Source organism: Harpia harpyja, chromosome 7 (assembly GCF_026419915.1).
Source record: "Harpia harpyja isolate bHarHar1 chromosome 7, bHarHar1 primary haplotype, whole genome shotgun sequence".
NCBI lineage: Eukaryota > Metazoa > Chordata > Aves > Accipitriformes > Accipitridae > Harpia > Harpia harpyja.
In genome coordinates this window covers 55,515,118-55,538,011 of record NC_068946.1, presented here as the reverse complement: position 1 = coordinate 55,538,011, position 22,894 = coordinate 55,515,118, and the positions used below count along the sequence as shown (strand labels likewise).

The following is a 22,894-nucleotide window of genomic DNA, read 5'->3' as shown; positions in this document are numbered from 1 at the left end:
AAATAGCCTGACATTATGATATATTCAGTGGAAGTTTTTATATTCTACTGTGTAAGATGTTTTACATTTCTCTTCATTTGATGAATATTTAAAAATGAGATATTGTCCAGTTATGAATTTTAAAAGTCACTGATCTGCCGAGATTGCTTTTTTAGCTCAATCTTGGAGATTGAGGATAGAAGTGAAGCTTTTACACTCAGTGAAATAAATGTAAAATTAATCACACAGATAGGCAGCCTCCTAGGCAAATAAGGGGTTTGCAAAGTTTAGCTGATTGTGCATATTCAGCTTTCATTGGCTATGGTGGAAGGATTTTGCAATTTTATGTGTGAATATAAACATATTTCCTGGAGGTGTTTTGTCTTGGTTTGTATGGCTAACATAAAATCTTTCCCAATCACCAGGTTGAATACAAAAAGGACTATGAAAAGAAGAAGGACAAGTATACTATGGTTGTGGATACTCCAGAACACTTAAGGACTACAAAAGTCAACAAACAGATTAGTGATGTAAGTGTGGTCAGTCCCTTTCAAGCATACCTCCTTCTCTGAATTCTGACCTTTGAAGCGTGATAATGAAGAATATCGCATTTTCAGTAGTCCATTATACAATGTTTCTCATCTTGATTTTTTTCAATTGACACCAATAGTGTCAAGAAATAATATAATCTATAATTTTTATCTTCAGATTATTTACAAGTTGGAATATAACAGAGAGAAGCCTAAAGGCTATACTACAATCCATGATACACCTATGTTATTGCATGTGCGCAAGGTCAAGGACAGAATAAGTGATGTAAGTAAATTATCCTTGTCTGTGGTATCAACAAAGACACAGAAGTAACTCTTTGCTTTGATATGCAATACTTTTAACTCATATGTAACACTGTCATTAAAAAATAGTTTCTTGTTAGAGTGTATTGGTTTTGTTTGCATGTAAAACTCCATATGTACTTAATACTTTTTCAAAAAACACAGTAGAGTATGAAAGTATGCAGGAAGTTTTTTTTGTGTACTGTTCTTTTGTAGCTCTTAGGACATTTTTGCTGGGGTAGAGCAGCCCTCGCTAGTAATAAAAGCCATGAGCTGGAACTGGTATCTAATTAAAGCATGGATTTGGGGAGTTTGTTTCTGGGTTTTCTTCCTCTGTTGGCTAGTGGCTTTTGTGGAGCCTTGAATAAGATACTTAATACATTACTGTGTTTATTCATTTCTTCTATGGATATTGTAAATATGTAAGGTAAATATTCTGATCTAAAACAATTATGTGTTTCAATTATGGGGCAATGGAATGCTAAAAAGAAGAGAGAGAAAGGAAGATGAAGCAGGTAGAGTAATATTGTAGGATTTGGGAGTCCTCATCCTAATTCCTCCTCTTACTCTAGGCTTTCTCTCTGACCTTTGTATTGTTCCTTAGATATCCATAAATAAAATGATACTAGCACTTCCGTAATTCAACATAGTACTGTGAGAATAAGTAGCGTCAAAGTCATTCAGATGCTACATGAACTATCTATATAATGAGTAAATCTAGGAGGAAAAAATAACCATATTATCCAGATACTAACATGGATCATTAAGAGACAAAGGTATTCAAAAGCGATCTGTGAATTGAAGTACATTTTGTCGATTCCAAACTGAGTGCTGAACTTGAGATTCTATAAAGGAATTTTCAGAAAGCATTGAATGTGCCTATAAGAGTCTTTAAAGTATTGCTACTAGGTGCAAAAAACTAGAAACAGGAAGAATTACTGTTCATGTGTAGATTTTGTTAAATCTTAGTCTGTGCTTCATTGTGAGTTTTACCTGCTACATTTTCTATTTAAAAAGAACTGCTGCTGAAGAGAACCCTTCTTTCAGGCAGATAGTTGATACCAAGATGTATTGATATAATTTTTTCTATTAAGATTTTATCTTGACAGGAGAAATTTTTAATATTATATTTTTCATGTTTTGATGATTTTCTTGTCAACAATGATATTGCCTTTGTAAACATTGTTTATGTTTGTCTTTCTTTAGCTGAAATACAAAGAAGTGTATGAAAGGAATAAATCTCACTGCAATGTCATAGCAGATTCAGTTCATATTAAGACTCCAAGGCATGCTTACAAGCTAAACAGCAATGTGAGTTCAGTTTTATTAATACTTTAATTTTATTATGGATAGTGTTTGGGACTGGCAGTGTGTCGTGGTTTAACCCCAACCAGCAACTAAGCACCACGCAGCCACTCACTCACTTCCCCCCTATCCTGTGCGATGGAGAGAGAATTGGAAGGAAAAAGGTAAAACCCATGGGTTGAGATAAAGACAGTTTAATAGAACAGAAAGGAATGAACTAATAATGATAATAATAACAATAATAAAAGGACAATAATAATAAAAGGACAATGATAATAAAAGGATTGGAATACACAAAACAAGTGATGCACAATGCAATTGCTCACCACTTGCCGACCGATGCCAAGTTAGTTCCCAAGCAGCGTTCCTCCCAGGGCCAACTCCCCCCAGTTTATATACTGGGCATGACGTCACATGGTATGCAATATTTCTTTGGCCAGTCTGGGTCAGCTGTCCTGGCTGTGTCCCCTCCCAACTTCTTGTGCCCCTCCAGCCTTCTTGCTGGCTGGGCGTGAGAAGCTGAAAAATCCTTGACTTAGCATGAACACTGCTCAGCAACAACTAAAACCATCAGTGTGTTATCAACATTCTTCTCATACTGAATCTAAAACATAACACTATACCAGTTACTAGAAAGAAAATTAACTCTATCCCAGCCAAAACCAGGACACAGTGAAACCACCAGCAATTATTTTCAGTTCCATTGAAATTTTTTGAGCTTGGACATTGCTTCTAATTCTTATGCTGCTTGAATAAAATATATTTTAATTTATTTCATATTCAAGTGCTCGCTCTTGCAAGTTGTCCTTGAGGTCACTTGAGGTCCTTGTATGTCACACATCTACTGTTCTTCTCGTCCCCCTCTGTTTTCCTGACAGAGACATAACTGCCCCAGAAATTTTCTGTGATGATGTTCTTGTAGACAAAGTGAGCGCTTCATGGGAAGTTCCACTGTGTTTTCTATTATGGATGGCCCAACATGCACTTGAATAGACAAGGAACTGAAAGCAGTCACCTTCTTCAAAGTCATGACATCTTTTCAGTCATTCATATTCCTTTCTCCACCTAGCATTGGAAAAGCTAGAGTAAATGGACTCCCACTGGATTGTACATGATTCAGAGGAAAGCCCTGGTCTGATGTAGATGCACTTTCTTACCTCTTCTCTCTTTATTTGGTACAGACCAAAAGAGAATTTGCATCTGTATGTCATGTGTAAAGTGCACAACTTCCAATTAACTTTTTTTTCTTGTTGTTTCACTGTAAACAGCTGGATTATAAGAAGAAATATGAAGCAGCCAAGGCTCATTGGCACTGGATTGCTGATAGGCCTGATTTTGTTCAAGCAGCCAAGTCATCTCTGCAACAGAGTGATGTAAGAGAATCAGAACAAACTGAATACTCCCCTTCCCCGCATCTCTCATGTTCAGAATTTAAAAAAAAAAAAGTAGATTTGAGACTCTTCTTTTATGTTTTATTTTTTCTTCCTGCAGTATGAATATAAACTGGACCGGGAATTCCTAAAGGGATGCAAACTCTCTGTCACAGATGATAAAAACACAGTATTGGCCTTAAATAATGCCATCCTGGCAAGTGATGTAAGTACTTGAACACTCACTTTTTTTGTTCTGCTAGAACTTTACTTACTATATAAACGACTTTATTGGAAATATGATTGGATTAAGAATGAAGCTTTGAAATGTTATTCTCAGTCTCACTTCACTATTTGGTTTGACTTGTTTATTTCATTAACAAATTGGCAAAATCTGAATAAATTTGGTCTTGTAAATGCCAGTGGCCTAGTTCATGGATTAAATAAATATTCAAAGTTAACATTGCCTGAACACCCTAGACGTTTGGTATATCTCTGCGTTCCTGTTACTGAAATGAAAATATTATCTGGAGAAAACAACAAAAAAAGCTGCAGGTATAACTTGTGCATAACACAAAGTATCTTTAATAATTACTAACAATATATTAATATTCAATATGTTAATAAAATTCCAAGTGAGCGCTATAGGATTATATAGACTGGAGTGAATTTGTCTTGGAAAACATCAAAATATGGGATTTTCTGCAAACTTTTGCACTAACAAGCAGGCACAACTATAGTAATTTCTTTTTAAATAGCCACAAGACAAGATACACATTGCTTAAAATGGTACCTTTTCTGACTGCTAGATAAAATACAAAGAGAAGCACAACAAAGCTCGAGGAACGTGCCTTGTTGTTCCAGATACACCTCAGATCCTCCTGGCTAAGAACGTCAGTTCTCTTGTATCTGAGGTAAAGCATCGGAGAGTTCTTTGTTCATTTTAAGTACATCCTTTTAATATGGGGGGAGGGGGGCTGCATTGCTGTTTGTTTACCTATTTTTATTCTGTGCTTTCAGAACAAATACAAAGAACAGAGCAAGAAGCAGCTTCCACATGGATCTTATACAACCCTGCCAGAGACACGAGACACTGTTCATGTGAAAGAGGTGACCAAGAATGTCAGCGAGGTAAGTAACTAGTGTGATAACAATTTATGGTGCGATTGTTACCTGTGCCTATAATTGATTAGACTGTTGCATGTTTTTGTACACATGCAACACATTTAGAGTTTTATCGTAAAATGCCCAAGGAGTCAGAAAGATTAATTCCTACCAGAATGAGACTTTAACAAAGAGCTAAACACATTTTATTGGGAATCTGTTGAAATAGTCTGGAGAAAAGTGACAGGCTGGAGTGCTAATGGGTGGACTTAATTCAGATTTTATTTTTCACAGAATACAGTTTAAACACAAATCATTATCTCCAAATAGCAAGCTTTTGTAATCTAAAGTGCACATTATGACAAACAAGCTGGGGACCATACATTTTGAGACTGAGGAGACTGTGTTTTATCTGTCTTGACAGTTTCAGTGAGCTTATTTCCAACTTTCAGTAGCATTTACCTCCATGTGAAATTAAAAAAATCACACATGGCCCTTTTTGCTCTTAACAGACAAACTACAAAGAGAAGTTTGTGAAGGACAGAGGCAAGTCTAATTATTCTGTCATGCTGGAGCCTCCCGAAGTGAAACATGCCATGGAAGTTGCTAAAAAACAGAGCACAGTAAGTTTGTCTTGTCTTTTCATGAATTAAGTAGCTTGTGTAAGTAAATTTGATCAAAGACAGCTGGCAAAACCAAAAGTTCACATACTTCTGGATTTCCTCCCAGCCTCCATGTTCAGGTGTAATTCTGAAAGATAAAGGTGCAAATATTTACAAATGTAAAATTGCACTGAAATAAAGGATTTCTTTGAAAATCGTATTTCTACTTAATCACATGGTAGGATTTAAAGTAATCTAGTGCAAATTGCATCTAATACTTTCTTTCATTCCTTCAAATACGGACAGAATTGCATATGCTTATTTCTTCATTTGTAGACAACTTGCAAAAACAGATTCCCAAATCTATTCCTTGCGAAATTATTTAAACCCCCCCCCCCCCCCAAAGCACTTTCCCAGCAACATTGTTGTGTCCTTATTAGGTATATTCCTCAAGAACAAATCTCAGTAATTTTCTTTCCTCTGTCTATCATCATGGATTAGATTGAATACAAGAAAGATGCCAAGTCCAAGCTCCACTACACACCTATAGCAGATCGACCAGATATTAAGAAAGCAACTCAGGCTGCCAAGTTAATTAGTGATGTAAGTGGTTCTTAAGTCTTCTGTATAATTCTTTAGCAGTAGTTTTACTATTAAAAACAGTGTCAGTAAAATAATTAAGAGGGAATGTCATCACTACTAAACTATTTTTTTTTTTTTCTTTGTTAGATTGAATATAAAAAGCGTGGAGAAGCTGGCATTGGCGTAACCATGCTGGGACGTCCAGATATTGAACTGGCAAAGGAGGTGTCCAAGCTAACTAGCCAGGTAATAATAAAAAGTTGTTGAAACGTTGAAGCAGTGAGAGAAATGAGATATGATATTAACTTATAGAGGAATACTAGTATTATAACTGAAATTATTTCTAGATTAGGGGATAAGGGAATATTTTAAAGGGAATGTCTTAAAGTAAAAATTAAATCCCGATGCAAGGTTCTTCGTTAAATAAACTTTTCTACTTACTTACTAAATGTCAGTAATGGAGGTACAGAATCTCCTTAAAATGATGCCATGACAAGATCTTTTAAATACTAAGGCTGAAGCGTCAGTCGTGTTCTCTTTTTCAAGCTTTTCTGGGTATTGGCTTTAAAAGAGAGGCAGCCTTTTACCTAACTCTTATTATCCACCCTTTATGAGATGGACATTGTTTCTTTCAGCCACTTTCTTTGTATTTTGTGCCTTGAAAAGAATCTTCTGTTTTGAAGTTAACATATTAATAGAAGCTCGCTTACTTTTTTACAATGGTCATGTTCTCCGATCAGTCTGAAGCACATGCTCGCTATATTCTGTGACAATTTTTTCTGCCAGGACCTCAGTTCAACTTGGTTCTTTCTCACCACTTCATGCTTTAAACCTGCAATTATTTGCATTTCTGATCTTGCTTTCTTGCTACGCATTATAGGCAGAATACCTCAAACAACATATACGAGGGCATGGAGCTGCATCTTATGATACCCCATGGATGAGAACCTTTAAGAAAGCTAATATGCTAAGTAGTCATGTAAGATAATTTTAAGTGACACATCTGGGAATGCCATTTTTATGCATCTCTCTCTTGCTTGCATATTATCTTACAATTCCAAGCTGTTAAAGGGTTTATGATGCACCAGTTGCACTGGATCTTTTTGTTTCAAAGGTGTTGAATGTAGCAGAACTTGTGAGACTGCTTAGCTGGATGTGACTTTCTTTTTTTGCTCTGGAAAGATAGTGCATGGGAATTCTGTGGGTGGGGAATTTGTCTGTTTCAGAAACACCACATGAAGCTTGAAATGTTATTATGCCCTTCATAATGTTTCTGGAACTTCCAGTGTTTTTAATGGAAGTTTCCGATGCACTCATGCAATGTGAAAACTCACCTTTTTCACCCAAAACCCCTAAAACCAGACATATAAGCTTGAGCTGGTTTTCCTGAAACTCTGCAAAACATGGAAATACGTGTGTATGACAGACCCAAACAATGGTGCTGGTAATTTTCAGTGAACAGTCATACCATATGCATAACATTCACATTTTAACTATTCAAACTTCAAACTTCTCTTTAAACTTCATTTAAACTATTCTGTTTATATTGTGCTGGAATGGCATAATGGAAGCATAGCCTATGACTGAATCAGCCCCAGAGCCTCTTATATTATTATATTTCTTGCCATCTCAAAAACCTTTGGAAGATCAAAAAAAGATGGCTGCATAGCAGTTTTGAAGTGGAAGCAGACAGATCTGTGCCATTTCAGTTTTACACATGTATTTCCAAACAAAAAAAAGGGGCATTATGGTTTTTCCATGTCTAGCCATGACTGCTGCACGTAACTGTCGCATGTTTGAATGTCAGTCACTGTGTTTGTCAGGAAAACCAGGAATCTTTTCAGTAGAACCAAGGATTCTTAAACTGAGCAATTTGAACTACAAGAAAAAGAAGAAATTACTCTTATTCCCATTAAGCGATAATGAGATCCTCCTTCTCCGTGCTTTTGCTCCAATGCTAGCCAGTTCTCCTCTTAGTCTTAGAAACATGCTTTGATGAGATTATTTTAGTTCTGAGAGAAAATTAACTATTGTAGAGGCAATAAGGGAGCAAAGAATAATTCGCATAATCTTTAACTTTTTTTTTCTCTTAGACATTTCTTCTCATAAACTTCTCCTTTATAGACCATTATGTCCCGTTTGTTTATCCACTTGCCTTTTTTTAGTTGGATTTCATCTGCCTGTCTGACATGCTTGCTTTTAATTTTGCATAGATCTTCCAGCAACATTTCTTCTGGGCTTAAAATAGTGAACTCTTTGGCGTGATGGTCTGATCTTGATCGTATGTTGTATAGCTTGCAAAATATAACAGATTCTAGTATACTTCTGCTTGTTTTTAATTTTTGTGTGGTCAGATCCAATACTGATGCCTTTATGTAAAAATTGTTAATATTCTTTGTTTTCTTACAGCAGCTATATAACTTGTGGATTTGCCTGTTTCACTGTGTGTTTTATCTGAATGTTGGCATATTTTGCAAAGCAAAAGAGCAACAGTGGTATCCAGCATGAACCACATGGTGCTGTATGGGCAAGAATATGACAATGAATTCGAAGTGTAAAACGTGATTGTGGAATGTGATTTAATTCCGCATTCAATCATCTGTCTCTTTTTACTAATATAAAATTATCTGTTTACATTTCTGTAATTGTCATAAAAAACCCTCTAGCATGAGTCAGCTGTTCCTCAACTTAGTTATCAGTTCTTCAGTATTTAATTTCTTTCATTTCAATTTTCACATAAATATTGCCTGGGAGATCAGGGTTTTTTCTGAAGAAGCATTAATCCTTTTTCCTCATCAGTCACAGTCCTGTATTTTCTGCATGCTTTTTATAAGTATTATCTTGGTCCTGAACAAGATCAAATTCTTTCAGAAAGACTGATGGCGGTTGTTCAGTTCTTGTTCTTTAGACAAGGGATGGGGGTTGCTAGCTTGCTTAGTATAAAATATCTCCAAGGAAATGTGGATTGGTAAGCAGAAAGACATGTTGCCTCACTTGTTCCCAGACCAGGCAGAATACTACTATGGGGAAGACGTGATAAATCCTCAGAATTTTTCTACTGATGTTTACTCTAATGGTGGTGAGCATACATACTAACTGTGGGATCAATTTAGATAAGCCAGAACTTAATCTTTGATACTTTGAGTTTTTCTTGCATTCTGCAGTGACTTCTGAAACAATTTTATGCATCTCTGATAGCAAAAAAAGTAATAAAACCAAAACGTTCCTAATGGAACCGTCCCTTTTGTAGGTTTACAAGAAATAGTGAGGAATTAGCCTTTAGCTGCACCTGCAGCAGCGGGATGGGACAAGTCATGACGGATGAAGGACTTGCCCTTATTTAAGTCATTAGCAAAACTCTCATTCCTATCAACAGTTCTGTGACTCCAGCCTGGGTCTGCTAGATTATTATGGCTTACATCGCTATGGTTTACCTTGCTGATGCTAATGTGGTTTGGAAGTGTTACTAAGCCTCTTGCATAATCTAATTCCTAGTAATTAATTGTACGACTATTCTGTTTGTGAGCATTAGCATCCTTCTTCATCTGTGATTTACACAGAACACAGTATGTGTGTAACAGTATATATAAAAGTATTTGATATATTGCCATCTTCAGTGCTCGTATGTCTTCAGGTAGTTTTTAAAGCTCATAGTTCTCCAAGAAGTACATAAAAAGTTCTTTTAAATACTCTTTATACCTGTGTTGGGTTTTGTCTCTGTGAAATAGGGTAACTTTTATATATGCACAGTTCCCATCAAGTGAAAAATTCTTCATCTCCGAGGGTCAGAATTTAGCTGTATTTTGTCAACATAATTGTCGTGACTATGTCTGTTATTTTTACAATGAGGAGATGGAACCTGTGCACTGAATGAGAAATTGCAAGTGGTATTTTGTACGTAGTTTTTCTTTCCATGTCAGGTCATCTTTAAAATAGCCTTTATTCCAGTGGATGCCTTCAAGTTACTACGTTTTTGTTCTGCTTACCATGAGCATTGAAGTAGGATCTCTTTGCCTTCTGCAGCCAAACAAGTGAGTACTCAAGAATAGTTGTAATACCTTGTTGTTTTTTAATTTAGGTGAAATACAAGGAGAATTTTTCCAAAGAGATGGGTAAAAAGCCAAAGTATGATTTAAAGGAGGCTAAAATCTACAAGACCATGAAAGACGCTCACAACATGGCTAGTGAGGTATGTTTACTTAGCTTTTCCCTTAGGGAAATTAAAAGTTTCAAATTTCTTTAACAAAGACCTCATTTATGTTATTAATACATTCAACATCACAGGTTTTATTAGCAGTCTCCTTTTCTGATGTTGTTTGTCCTTTCTTACCTGCAGGTGAAATACAAGGCAGATTTAAAGAAACTTCATAAGCCTGTCACAGACATGTCTGAATCGCTGATCATGAACCATGTCCTGAGTACAAGCCAGCTCGCCAGTGCTGTAAGCTCATTAACTAATCCCAGATCCGTTTGATTTTTCCATTACTATTGATTCCATTCTGAATTGATCTCTGCTAACTATTTTTGTAACAATTACTCCCTCTGTTATTGTTCATGGTACATCACCTGGTAGTGATCTCTTCCTCTACTTTCTAATGATTATTTCCTAGTTAACTAGCAACTTTGCCACATTTGCCCTCTGGGAAGTGAAATCTTTATTAGCTGTAGAACTGCTAATATTTTAAATCCTCTAATAATTTTTAGTGAATTGATTCTTTATTACATTTTAACTGATTGCATTACACTAACAAATACCATTTTCTTCTTTTTTTACTTTTTTCTTTTCTGCTTACTATATTGAAAGTTTTTTTTTTTTGTCTGGTTTTTTTCATTTCATGTTTATGTTTAACATCCCCCTGTTCTAGATGTACAGAATTATGGCTAACAAAATACTTGATAATTTTACTGAGAAAAGACAAAAATCATTATTTCCTGGTACAGCCTTTTGATGTATCCACTGTGCTTTCTTTTTTCTTCTTTTTTTAATCCTGGTTTTGAAAAAATCTTTGTTGCAATCAAAATGGTCAAAAAAGTTAACTGTTCACCCACATCTTTAGAATTGATGTCTGATACTGGGAGTTAAACTTTTTGGTTTTGTTTTTTGTATTTCTAATTTCTCTTTGATGTTCCATTGAAGTGTTGCTTTGATTGGACCTAAGAAGTAAATTTGCTGAGGGATTTTTTTTTTTATTGAGATGATTTTTGACACCTTCCCTTCAGTACCAGTACAAGAAGCAATATGAGAAGAGTAAGGGTCACTACCATGTGGTGCCAGATAATCTTGAACAGGTTCATCTAAGGGAGGCATCAGAACTACAGAGCCACGTAAGTTGGTCATGTGTTTCTCATTAACCCCACTCACCGAGTACCAGTCTCCATCACTGAAGCCATCCTAGCAAATTCTCCAGAATTTAACAATCTCTGTCCCTATCTGCTTTATAAACAGTGCGCACCTGAGTAAACAAGTCAATGAGAAATATTTGCAAGTTTAGAACACATGTAAAATATCTGTATGATTTCTTCATTCTAGAGTAGATCTCAAAGTTATTTATGTCTGTTGTATATGGATCTTTTTACACAGTATAATACATTTATCAGGGTAATTTCATCTATAGAAAAAAGGACCTGGTAATCACAGAAACTGGAAATTGAAAGAAGTAGGGCTGTTGCTGACAGTGTATTTTCAACTGCTTTATCCATTCTAGCCTCAAGTGATAAAAAGGAGAGCTCTGCCATTCTTTTTCTGCATCCAAAATTGCTTTAACCAGAACAATACCTACTGCTGCTTATTGTCTGATGTTTTTTCTCTCTGGAATACAGCAAATGGTGAATCATTCTAGAGAAATTCACACTCTGATTTAGTCTCTAATCCTCTATACTCCAGGTTCTATTCCAGGTATTTACTGACTGTAAAGCAAGAGAGAAATTACTGCTAGAACACAAAGGGCCATAGTTATTGTTCTGCAGCATGGCATAGAAGAGCAAAAAGGTTACATAGCAAAGGACTATAAGAAAAAGGTTGTTAATCAGTTTGTAGTTAAAGTCACTACTTGTTGCTCCAGTTTGAGATCAGGATCTGTCTCAGCCAAAGACATAGCATTACCTCATGCAGCAGTCTGAAAATTGATGCCCTAAAAGCTGGATACTGTAACTTGAAGCAAGAATATCTTCATCCTTGTGGACATTTTACTTCCTGGACATTCATGCACAGAATTAGTTAGCAAGTTGCTAAACTGCATCTTTTCAAGCCCTGCCTCTAACACTCCAGGAATTCATTAACATGTAACTGGCTGAACTCAGCCATGGTCATGAGCAGTCTGAGTGCCTTCAAGTTAGATTTTTACAGCTACCTGTCTTCCTTCTTGTGATCAGTAAATTCTTGGAATCTGAGCTGACACTTCTTATTCTGTGGAACAGGAAATAAATCAGTAGAATTTTAGGCCACACACATTTTTGCTGCAAGCTTGACCTTTGATTTTACATTTTATGGTCAATAATAGGGATTTCAGGAAGGTAAACAGTATTAGACATTCATTTTTTAGTACAGATCTGTTGACCAAAGTAGGCACATGCTAGTAGATGAATTGGTTCTTTGACTATTTGGGAGGGTAACTTTTTTTCTTTTCTTCTCTTCTCAGGTGAAATACAGAGAAAAGTATGAGAAGGAAAAAGGAAAACCTATGTTGGACTTTGAAACTCCAACATACCTTACTGCAAAGGAATCTCAGCTCATGCAGAGTGAGGTACAGTTAAAATCAATACTGATAGACTAAAAAACTTTAACATATATTTTTTTTATAGTTAAACTTTAGCAGTGATTTAGACAGGCAATTATACTTGCATCTTGTGCATCCTGATAGACTGGAAAATTATAGCTATATCACATTTCTTTATATTGGTTATGAAATACTACATTTAAAATTCATGAAGCTTTCCCATGTCACAATGAAATTTATCTTATCTGTAATTTTTCATCAAGAAGCTATCGGTAAATGAAGCTTAAGCAAGTCTTCAAGTCTTTAGAAGAAACATAATATGAAATACATCTCACTTAAACTTTTGCAACATGAGTATAGTATGTGTGTCGGTTATCATAATCCACAGAAAGTACCCTGGTTATTCTTTTCACCTCAGAACTCTATTTTTGAGAAACCCATTTATTTTCTGTTCGTCTCTACTGTCATAGTGTTCTTCACTGACCTGTCATTCTTTTTCCTCAAGCAGTTCTTTTCTGTTTGTTTGAAGTATAATCTTGTCCTGTCACAGATGAAGGCTTATACATGCTGAAAAACAGTTGTATAAGGCCATTAGTCATTATGTTTGAGTCATTCTATTGAATGGTTCCTCTACATATGCAAATAAGTAGAAAAAGAAAAAAAAGAAGGCAGGGTCAGGTCATATTTCCATTGAAAGTAATGAGCTGTTTCATGGGTTTTAGTAGAAACAGGATTTATTGTTTTAGGTGCCCACAGCATTGACTGTAACAGATTGTCATTGTGACTTTAATACCAAACCACTGCTCCGTCCTCCCAGTATTTTTTCACATAATTAAAAATAATGTAATAAATATTTGCTATTTTGCTTTTTTTCTTCTTACTCTCATTAGAAAGAATATAAGAAGGACTTTGAAGAGTCCATTAAGGGGAGAAACCTTACTGGCTTGGAGATTACACCATCCTTATTACATGTCAAATACGCAACCAAAATAGCAAGCGAGGTAGCAGTTATTCTGTGCTTATTTCCTCTGTCAAGTTAAATAATTCTACTAAGTATTCTCAGCAGCGTGTCTTCTTCACCGCTTTCTTTTTCCTAACCATTCACATTAAGCATGTTTACATATATTTTGTGTTGTGATCTAATTTGTCATGGACGTTAACTTCATTGTTCGTTAACTGTATGCATATTTACTGTGTCCCTTTCTGACATTCATCAGCCTAACTGTTCCATAATGGGGTCTATATGTGTGTGCCTTTGCAATTTATCTGGAACAATAATTACTATACTCTGTTCTGTTGCAGTAGTTCTTATATAACCCTATACAATATTCTTTTTTGTTTTAAAAAATTCTTTTTTCTTTTGGAGCTTTTGGAAATTTTTTTTTTTCCTTTTAAATTTTTGCCACAAAGTTGCAGAATGTAGAACTCTCTTTAGTCTGGCTTTGCAGTTTTCATTTTCTTTCTTCTGTAGAAAGAGTACAGGAAGGATCTGGAGGAAGGTGTCAAAGGTAAAGGACTAACAGCTTTAGAGGAAACTCCAGACATGTTAAGAGCGAAGAATGCAACTCAAATCCTGAACGAGGTATGTCAAAAGCTATTGGGGAAAATACCTGAATGGATGTAACAGCCTCCAACTGATAAACACTTATGGCTGTATAACACTAGTATGAACTTTGTTATTCCCTAGAAACTCTTGAATAGAGAGAAAAAAAGAATGTGTGTGGGTGACTGAGGATAAAACTGGGAGCCTGAACTTTTAAGTGAGCTCTTTTCTGGCTTTGCAGTTACCGTCAGGAATATAGGTGGGAAACAGGTGCTGTGATCAATAGTCAGATCAGTCAAGGGATAGACTAAAGCAGCATCATGATGCAGCAAGGCTAAACGTAGGAACCAGAGGTGTCAGTTTGGTAAACTAGGCATCTTAGGTCTGGAGCAGTTACCAAGGAGTAGGAACTAAGGACCAAGGCTGAGGAAACAAGAAGCAAAGTGAGAGATCAGAAAGGGACTACAAATGGGGGAACCAGACTGGCATACTTCTGCTTTGGGAGGTGTGCTGTGCAGCAAAGAGCTCTTTTTGAATGCTTTATGCTTGATGGGTGAGTCAGAAACACCAGCCATGCTCATGAGCAGTTCCCCCTGCCCAGGACTGATGCCCAGTTGGCAGCTGCAGGACTGATGGCTGAGGCAGTCTTCCCGGCGGAGAGAGGTGGCCAGCAGACAGTCAGGATGCAAACTTAACAGCTACTTTATTTACGTGGTGGACTGGTATAATAAATATTTCATAGTGATTGTTTTCATAGGATAAGATTAGTTCATATTTTAAGAGCCTTAACATCATCAGGCTGAAAGCTGAAAAAAAGGAACTTTTTAGTGTTACTTATGATTTTGCTTCTTAACAAAACACTCTTAAGATAAGCATCCTTACTGGCAACAGCATTTTGTGCTTACTAGTGCAGAGTTTTTGATTTATTCCAAGAGCCTATATTTTATTACCAGAATATTACAGACATATTCAGCTAAGTTCAGCAGAGTTGGTATAGAGACATAGGAATTATACCAATCTATACAAAATAAATCTTTTAGATCTTAGTGGAAGATCTTTTTGGGAAGAGTGGCTGCTGCAGCACTGAGTTTTTAGGGATGGTATTCATTCCAAAGGCCCCAAAACATCACAGAGAATGCTGACACCTTGCATTTTTTTGGACACACTCAGTGTGAAACATCTGTGACCACTCTTCACTACCACATGCATTTCATACACTGCTCTCCCTCTGTTGCTTCTCTTCTGTATAAGTTACTGTTTTGCACTGATCACCTAAAGGAACTTACACTTTGAGATTACTGGTGTGAGAAGAGTGACCTTAATACAGCTGGCCTGCAGTGTGCTCCATTTACTGCTGGAGTAGGTCTATTTGTTCTCAAGATTTAAGTCATAAAGTACACACTCTAATGACATAATTTGTGTGTTTAATTGTGAGTTTGTATTAGTAGTATTCCTATTTTGTGGGGTGGTCATGAAACTATCTGAAGTTGCTAAAGGTGTTGCATTCACATTGACAAGGTATTTATTTACTGTCTTCATCTGCAGAAAGAGTACAAAAAAGCCTTGGAATTAGAAATCAGAGGAAAAGGTCTGACAGAACTGGCTTTGGAGACACCAGATTTTGTGAGAGCAAAGAATGCCACTGACATTGCCAGCCAGGTCTGTGTGAATATCTCGTATATCACAGCTGATGTTGTCTTTAAAAGAAAATTTATTAACAGTTTTTTCTGATTAAACCAAATGAAAATGGTTGTCAAGATATGATTAAGGCACCTAAATGTGAGCCTTCCCCCAACAGATCAAATATAAACAATTGGCAGAAATGGAGAAAGCCAACTACACCAGTGTTGTCGATACTCCAGAGATTATTCATGCCCAGCAGGTCAAGAACCTTTCGAGCCAGGTATCTTGAGTGAAGCAATTTAATCATTGTTCTTGTGGGAACCTCAAGTGGATACTCATTTGGAGCACCTAAATAACCGCCTGTCACAACATTCAGGAGATACACCAGAAAAACAAATTTTTCTAGAGCTGTGATGTGGCATCTCTTACTCTGAAATCCCATTTCAATATTGAAATTAATTTATTTTAATACTGCATAAAATGAAACAATAATTTCTATTGCTTTTGCAATACCAAAGCTAATTTTGTTCTAAGTAGATTTAGCTTAATTTTCCTACTCCTTAATAACCTAATGTTTAAAGTAAATCTTACACAGAGGCATAATCTGAATTTAGAACAGACACAGAAGTACTCACATTTCCATAAAGATGGACATTATGCAACAATAAGTAATGCCAGATTGTTTTATTACTGTTTTGGTATTAATGGAATATATTTTGTATTTTCTATCAGAAAAGGTATAAGGAAGATGCAGAAAGGACTATGCCATACTATGTGCCTGTAGCAGACACACCAGAAATGCAGAGAGTCCGTGAGAATCAAAAGAACTTTAGCACAGTACGTATATAAATAATAAACACTGTTACTGTCAAATAATAAAAAAATGTTCAGCTTTTTTTCATTTAATAAGGTCCCGATATCACACTCTAGTCCCAGCTAGGCTGCCTTTATATTCTCAGGGATCTTCAGTTAGAGGGTCCACTATGTATGCAGCAGCCCACTTATGCATTACACTGGGAACCACCAAAATGATTGTGTAATTTCCTTGAAAAAAACTTTCTTCTGCAGTGTTTTGACAATTCCTTTGCAAGTAATAGAGAATTATACTTACAGAAGTTGTCTGTTGCTGTCAGTGGGACTACCTGCAAGACTGTATGGTCAGCAACAGAACTCCACAATCTGACTTGATATCTTTAACTTTCATTGTTGAGACTTAATTGTTTTAGACACAATCTGGCACCTTTCAAGATTTTTTCAGTGAATTTAGTTAAGGATCTCCTATTGCTAATTTAAATGAGAGTATTTGTAAGTGTGGTACATCTTTATATCACTAATGGTGGTGTTAAAATGACCTCCTTATAAGGTGTACTTGAAAATACTTTTTTTTCTCATCTTCAAAGAAAACTATGAGTAAAGTTTCGTGGCATAGAGTCAACATTTGACATTTTACTTTAACTTTTTCAACAGCTTCAGTATCAGTGGGACCTACAGAACAGTAAAGGTAAAGTTACAGTTGTACAAGACACACCAGAAATGCTGCGTGTGAAAGAAAACCAGAAGAATTTCAGCTCGGTATAGTTATTTTCTGTTTTCAGTTCTTATTCCAAAAAATACAGTTTAATATGTTTAATAAAATAACAATTTTTGGCTCTTACCTTACAGGTACTTATGTTCTTGATCTGCTTAAATGTGTATAAGAACTTTTTCAAACAAAACTAATTTTATTCTAAGTGGATTTAGCTGGTTTTTGCTACCCCTTTTAATATACTGGGGTTTTTTGTAGAGTGCCCTGATTGTAGTCTTTCATATATACATAGCTGCGATATAGTTAAACAACCAATCTTGTACTTAAATTGGTATTACTAGTATCCACCTTTCTTTTGTCCTGTTACCATGTTAAGCAGTGTATTCTTGTTGTGTTGCAATTGTCTTCTTTCAGTGAAAAGTCAACCATCTGCCTGATTCGTTTCACATTTCATGTGTTACCATGAAGTGCCTAAAGTCTGCTGTATCATTTTGCCACTAGCACCATTAGCGTAGTAAGTAACTAAGTGGAGGACATTTGTGTAAAACATAATAAAACAAATTAGAACAAAAGGAACAAATTAGAAAAAATACTAGTCTTCAGTCCTAAAATTAGGCTACAAATGTTTTGATACTCTACTTAAAATGCTTTACTACAAATAGAAATGATTAGCCCCTTTTATTGCACAAATGGCACTCGTAGTAGGACAGACTTCAAATAGGCAATAAGGCTGTGACTGGAGATGATCCTCCGAGTTGGCTTTCAGCCTGCACTGTTGTGTACGAATCACTGTCATGAGCCTGTATTCACTCTTTAGAAGAAATAATATTGTTTTGTGTGCTTAACCTTGTTGTCTTCATTCTAAATATTAAGATTTTATATAAAGAAGATATTGGAACTGGAACTACTATTGAAAAGACACCAGAGATGCAGAGAGTTAAAAAAACCCAGGATGCAATCAGCTCGGTACAAAAGAATTGATTTTTTTAATACCCTACCAATGCTAATTCAACTTGAAATAATTCCCCCCCCCCCCCCCCCCCCCCTTCTTATTTCTTTAAGTGTTGCTAACAGTGGTTTGGCAATAATCCATCCAGCTTAAGGGTTACTCTCTAGAAGTTTTTGCCTATTCTTGTTACTTAAACAGTAATCTTTCTAATTATTAACACTCAATTTGTTACTTACAATCCATTTCTAAAACATGAAAGCTCTTGCCATCATTTTAATCTCATCACAAACACAATTTATTTAGCACAGATTGAAAGAATCATTTAGGTTGGAAGGGACCTCTTGAGATCATCTACTCCAACCCTGTTGCTCAAGCAGAATCAACTAGAGCAGGTTGGCTAGGACCACATCCATTCGAGTTTTTAATATCTCAAAGGATGAAGACACCACAACCTTTCTGGGCAACCTGCTCCAGTGTCTGACCACCATTGCAGTAAAAAAGTGTTTTCCTGTCTTCAGATTGAATTTTCTGGTTTTTAATTTGTGCCCATTACTTCTTGTCCTGTCACTGAGCTCTACTGAGAAGAGTAGCTCCCTCTTCTTCATTCCTTCTCACTGGGTATTTATACACATTGATAAGTTCCCCCCGAGCCTACTCTCCTTGAGGTTGAAGAGTCCCATCTCTCTAAACTGCTTCTCATGTCAAAGATGCTGCTGTTTCTTGCTCATCTTTGTGGCCCTGCACTGGACTTGCTCCAGTAAGTCCGTATCTTTCTTGTACTGGCCAGCCCAGAACTGGACACAGAACTCCAGATGTGGCCTCACTATTGCTGAGTAGAGGGGAAGGATCACCTCCCTTGGCCTGCTGGCAATGCCCTTCTTAATGCAGCCAAGGATGCCATGAGGGTGCATTGCTGGCTCATGGTCAGCTTGTTGTCCACCAGGTCACCAAGGTCCTTCTCTGCAAAGCTGCTTCCCAGACAGTTAGCGCCCAGCATGTACCTCAGCCTGGGGTTATTCCTCCCCAGCTGCAGGACTTTGCATTTCCCACTGTTGAACTTCATGAGATACCTCTCAGCCCATTTCTCCAGCCTGTTGAAGTCCCTCTGGGTGGCAGCACAACCTTGGGTGTATCAGCCAATCCTCCCAGTTTTGTGTCATCTGCAAACTTGCTGAGGGTGCACTCTGTCCCAGCATCCAGGTCCCTAAGGAGGATGTTAAACAGTATTGGTCCCAGTATTGACCCCTGGGGTACACGGCCGGCCCTTGTGCTACCGATCGAAATGCCCTGGGCATCTGTGAGGATGCCAGAGCAAGGCCCTACTAAAGTATGTCTTGTAAAACTTTTATATAAAAAATTGTAACACACTAAAATTGGAATAATTGCATGTATTACTTTTCTTTTGAAATTTGTAAATTTTTTCATGCTTTTTTTGAATGCTGACATAATTTTAATATAAAAGTTACTAACACTTCAGCCATTTGTTTTATGCATAGTATATTAAATATGTTCTTGTAAGATGCTATTTTTTTTTTGTTACGCTAAAGTAGAAATGCAAATAGGACTGTAATTGTTAAAATGTTGTAGGATGACTCACACCTTTGTTGAATATCATAGATTTTTACAAATCCAAAATTCTTCTTTCATTGGTAGAAAGACCAAATGGTATCAAGTTCAAAGGTATTTAAACCTTGAAATGGTTCAGTTGTTACAAATCAGGGGGTTTGTTCTTGCTGAAATTAATCTCCTGGGAGAAGTTAGATACCCAAACTTTAAGCTTCAGTTGAAAAATTCTGGCTCAAACAAGACTCTGCTTTCTTATCCTAAGCCAAGTTACTGTTAAAGTGCTTTGTAGAAGTGTGGCAGAGTTATCTAATAGATGAATTTAATAGAAGGTTCCTTGATTGTTTCCTTCTATCGGAATACATTTAATACCCGAAACTTGAATGAGTTTGTAAAGTGTAAAGGACTTATGTTTCTTTATTCATGTAACTTGTTACACGTACATGTGTCAGCTGTGCTTTAATGTAAAGCTTTTACTTTTTTTCTAATGTCTGTGCCTTTGTAGATTAAATACAAGGAGAGTATTGGAAAAGGAACTCCAATTCCTGATCTTCCAGAAGTGAAGCGTGTCAAGGAGACACAGAAGCACATCAGTTCGGTAATGGCCAATACTTTGTATTTACCTGTATACTCATGCAGAGCTCAAGCTCTGACGTTTGGTAGTGTTTTTGGGTATTTTTGTTGAAAAGAGAAAAGATCTCTTAAATCCCTATATTCAGCAGCAGGAAGTTTAAATATCTGAATTTTGCAGTAATCATTACAATCAGCCACTTCCCTGTATTACCTCTGTGACCCTTTCTAAACATAGAACTATAAACAAAAAATACCTGGATGATGCCTTACAATTAGTCTGAAAAAAATGGATCAGCTAGATAGAACTTTGTGGAAAAAAATAATTGGAGCCTTTTTTGTAGTCACAAACCCAGGAAACAGTACCTGGCTCTTCCCATATCTAGCTAAGTGTAGGTTTTAATAACCACAACAAGCTCTCCTGATTTTGAGCCACTGCTGCTTTACTTTGATCTCTGCATACAGAATTGAGGCAGGATGTGGTCTTGTGATTATTGATACCTCAGATGTTTGCTATACAATGCTGAGGAGCAGTGACACCCATATAATGAGTATCTTACAATTTTCTATTCCTGATTTTAGAAGTACTGTTTCCCTTTCGAGCTGTTTATGATACTACTGTGTTTTACAGCTCACTTTTGCTCAACTGAGTTGTTTTTTCAAATGATTTTTTCCTTTTTTTCTAACCTTTTACATAATTTGTTTTCTCTGGCTGTGATTGCTTTATTTTTGTGATTTTTTTCATTGTTTCAATGACATGAAGCAGTGAATTTTTTTTTTTTGTTAGCTTGTTTTGTTGCAAGTATTTTACTAGTAGCAAGAAGAACCATGAATGCATTTGTAATGTATTTCTGCACGGTTAGGTCTTAAACCAACCCAGGCATCTCCTATGCAACTCCTTTCATAAAAAATGCAGGTTTTTTTTAGATCAAACAATTACAGGTTAAGTTAAACCTAATAATATGAGACCTAAAACTCAATTGTTTTTCTTACTAGAGACCTAAACCAAAGTAAAATAGTGGTGTTCCAAACAAATAGTCACAGAGATCAAAATGAAATAGAGCCCACAACTAAGTATTTTTGTATTAAACATGTCTATAAAAGGTTCAGCTGTTTCTTAACACCATAACAAAAAAAAACCCCAAAAAACCAAAAAACAAACCTCCAGAAATGTTGACTGTCTGAAAAGTTGACTGAAATGTTGACTGCCTAATATGTTTCCTAAAGTAAGATGAAAAACAAAACATACCTACCTTTCATGCCAGGTCAGCAGACTATTTAAACTTGTGTCCTACTATAATGAAGTATTCCATTGACTTCAGTGTGTTCAAGCACCTCAACGTAGACATTAAGTACTTTGCTGAGCTGGTGACTGTACTTTTAAAGTCGTACACTGAGTAAAATAAATTGTGCGCATATTTATATATAATCCCAGATTATATTTACCTATAAACCAGGTAAATTATCTATCCAAATGTTCTGTAGTTGTTGTGGAAGGAATATGATCTTCTCACCTTGCTGGGTGCTTGTGTTCTGCAGGTATTGTACAAAGAGGACCTAGGGACAGGTATCCCAACACCTGTCACTCCAGAAATAGAGAGAGTCAAACGCAATCAAGAACACATTAGCTCGGTATTTAAAAAAAAAAAAATTATAACAACTTATTTTTGCATAACATCCTAACATATAATCTCTTCAATGGTTTAGAATGTCACCCTGCTCCTGTCTTTTCCCTGGCGGTATTTTTAACTCATTTATATTTCACCTGTTGGTGCTTTAACTTTTTTTGGTGATTTACAAATTTACATGCATTTCTTTTAAGAACCAAAGCTGGAAGTAAGCTGTGAAATTAACATGGTGTTTCTCTCCATGTTTGTTTTATCTTAACCCTTTATCTTCTAGTATCTGTAGTCATATATTTACAAAATAATCAACCATCAGCCTCTTCCTTAATATTTGCCTCTAGAACAAGTGTGAAATTAATTAAAAAGTGATCCTAACGCTAAACATAACTCACAAAATAGTCATATTTAATGGTTTTGCCTGTGTTGAGTGCTTTTTTTGTGGAAACTTTCTTGTACCTCACAGGTGTTATACAAAGAGGGCTTAGGGACTGGCATCCCAACACCGGTTACTCCAGAGATGGAGAGAGTGAAACGTAATCAAGAGAACATTAGCTCGGTATTGCTAAATAAAACAAAAACTACCATTTCAAATGCAAATCAAATCCCTTTAACTCCTCCATACTAAATTTTTCTTTCAATTCTTTGTTGAACTTTGAACAACCCTTTCTTAATCAAATCACTAAAACCCTGTCAGTATCTTTATATTTTAATTTTTCACTCAATCTAATGTAATTGTCATTAAATTGTTCCAGCTGTGAGATTTTAACCTCACTTACTTATAGTAGTTAAGCAGTACCTTATTTTTCTTCCCAATGAAATAGTACTAGTCTGAGTGATGTCACCCTCCTCCTCAATAACCAAGTCAATCCTTCTCACAGTCTTCAGACTCACCACACTGGTTGCACTGCAAATGAGAAATGAACTCTTAACACTTCCTGAAGCAAAGCAATCTAATGCAACTAGCGTGTGCTGTCTCTTTTCCTGTTTTTGCTGTGTTGGGTGCTT

The 22,894-nt window shown here is 36.2% G+C and overlaps 1 protein-coding gene across 39 annotated transcripts in view; it reads left to right on the top strand.

Moving 5' to 3' along the window:
- NEB (nebulin) overlaps window positions 1-22,894 on the top strand; it is a 130,169-nt gene that overhangs the window by 93,988 nt on the left and 13,287 nt on the right. For 22 of the 39 annotated variants that reach the window (XM_052793054.1, XM_052793055.1, XM_052793049.1 and 19 more), the window contains 25 exons: window positions 405-509; window positions 688-795; window positions 2,019-2,123; window positions 3,386-3,490; window positions 3,609-3,713; window positions 4,297-4,401; window positions 4,508-4,618; window positions 5,104-5,214; window positions 5,695-5,796; window positions 5,923-6,021; window positions 6,656-6,754; window positions 9,854-9,964; window positions 10,112-10,216; window positions 10,996-11,100; window positions 12,414-12,518; window positions 13,382-13,492; window positions 13,963-14,073; window positions 15,580-15,693; window positions 15,833-15,937; window positions 16,390-16,494; window positions 17,125-17,229; window positions 18,056-18,148; window positions 20,200-20,292; window positions 21,804-21,896; window positions 22,353-22,445. In XM_052793054.1, the coding sequence (XP_052649014.1) occupies window positions 405-509; window positions 688-795; window positions 2,019-2,123; window positions 3,386-3,490; window positions 3,609-3,713; window positions 4,297-4,401; window positions 4,508-4,618; window positions 5,104-5,214; window positions 5,695-5,796; window positions 5,923-6,021; window positions 6,656-6,754; window positions 9,854-9,964; window positions 10,112-10,216; window positions 10,996-11,100; window positions 12,414-12,518; window positions 13,382-13,492; window positions 13,963-14,073; window positions 15,580-15,693; window positions 15,833-15,937; window positions 16,390-16,494; window positions 17,125-17,229; window positions 18,056-18,148; window positions 20,200-20,292; window positions 21,804-21,896; window positions 22,353-22,445 (2,604 nt within the window). The remainder of the gene's footprint in view (window positions 1-404; window positions 510-687; window positions 796-2,018; window positions 2,124-3,385; window positions 3,491-3,608; window positions 3,714-4,296; window positions 4,402-4,507; window positions 4,619-5,103; window positions 5,215-5,694; window positions 5,797-5,922; window positions 6,022-6,655; window positions 6,755-9,853; window positions 9,965-10,111; window positions 10,217-10,995; window positions 11,101-12,413; window positions 12,519-13,381; window positions 13,493-13,962; window positions 14,074-15,579; window positions 15,694-15,832; window positions 15,938-16,389; window positions 16,495-17,124; window positions 17,230-18,055; window positions 18,149-20,199; window positions 20,293-21,803; window positions 21,897-22,352; window positions 22,446-22,894) is intronic. The other 17 variants (XM_052793050.1, XM_052793048.1, XM_052793042.1 and 14 more) reach the window with 6 other exon arrangements.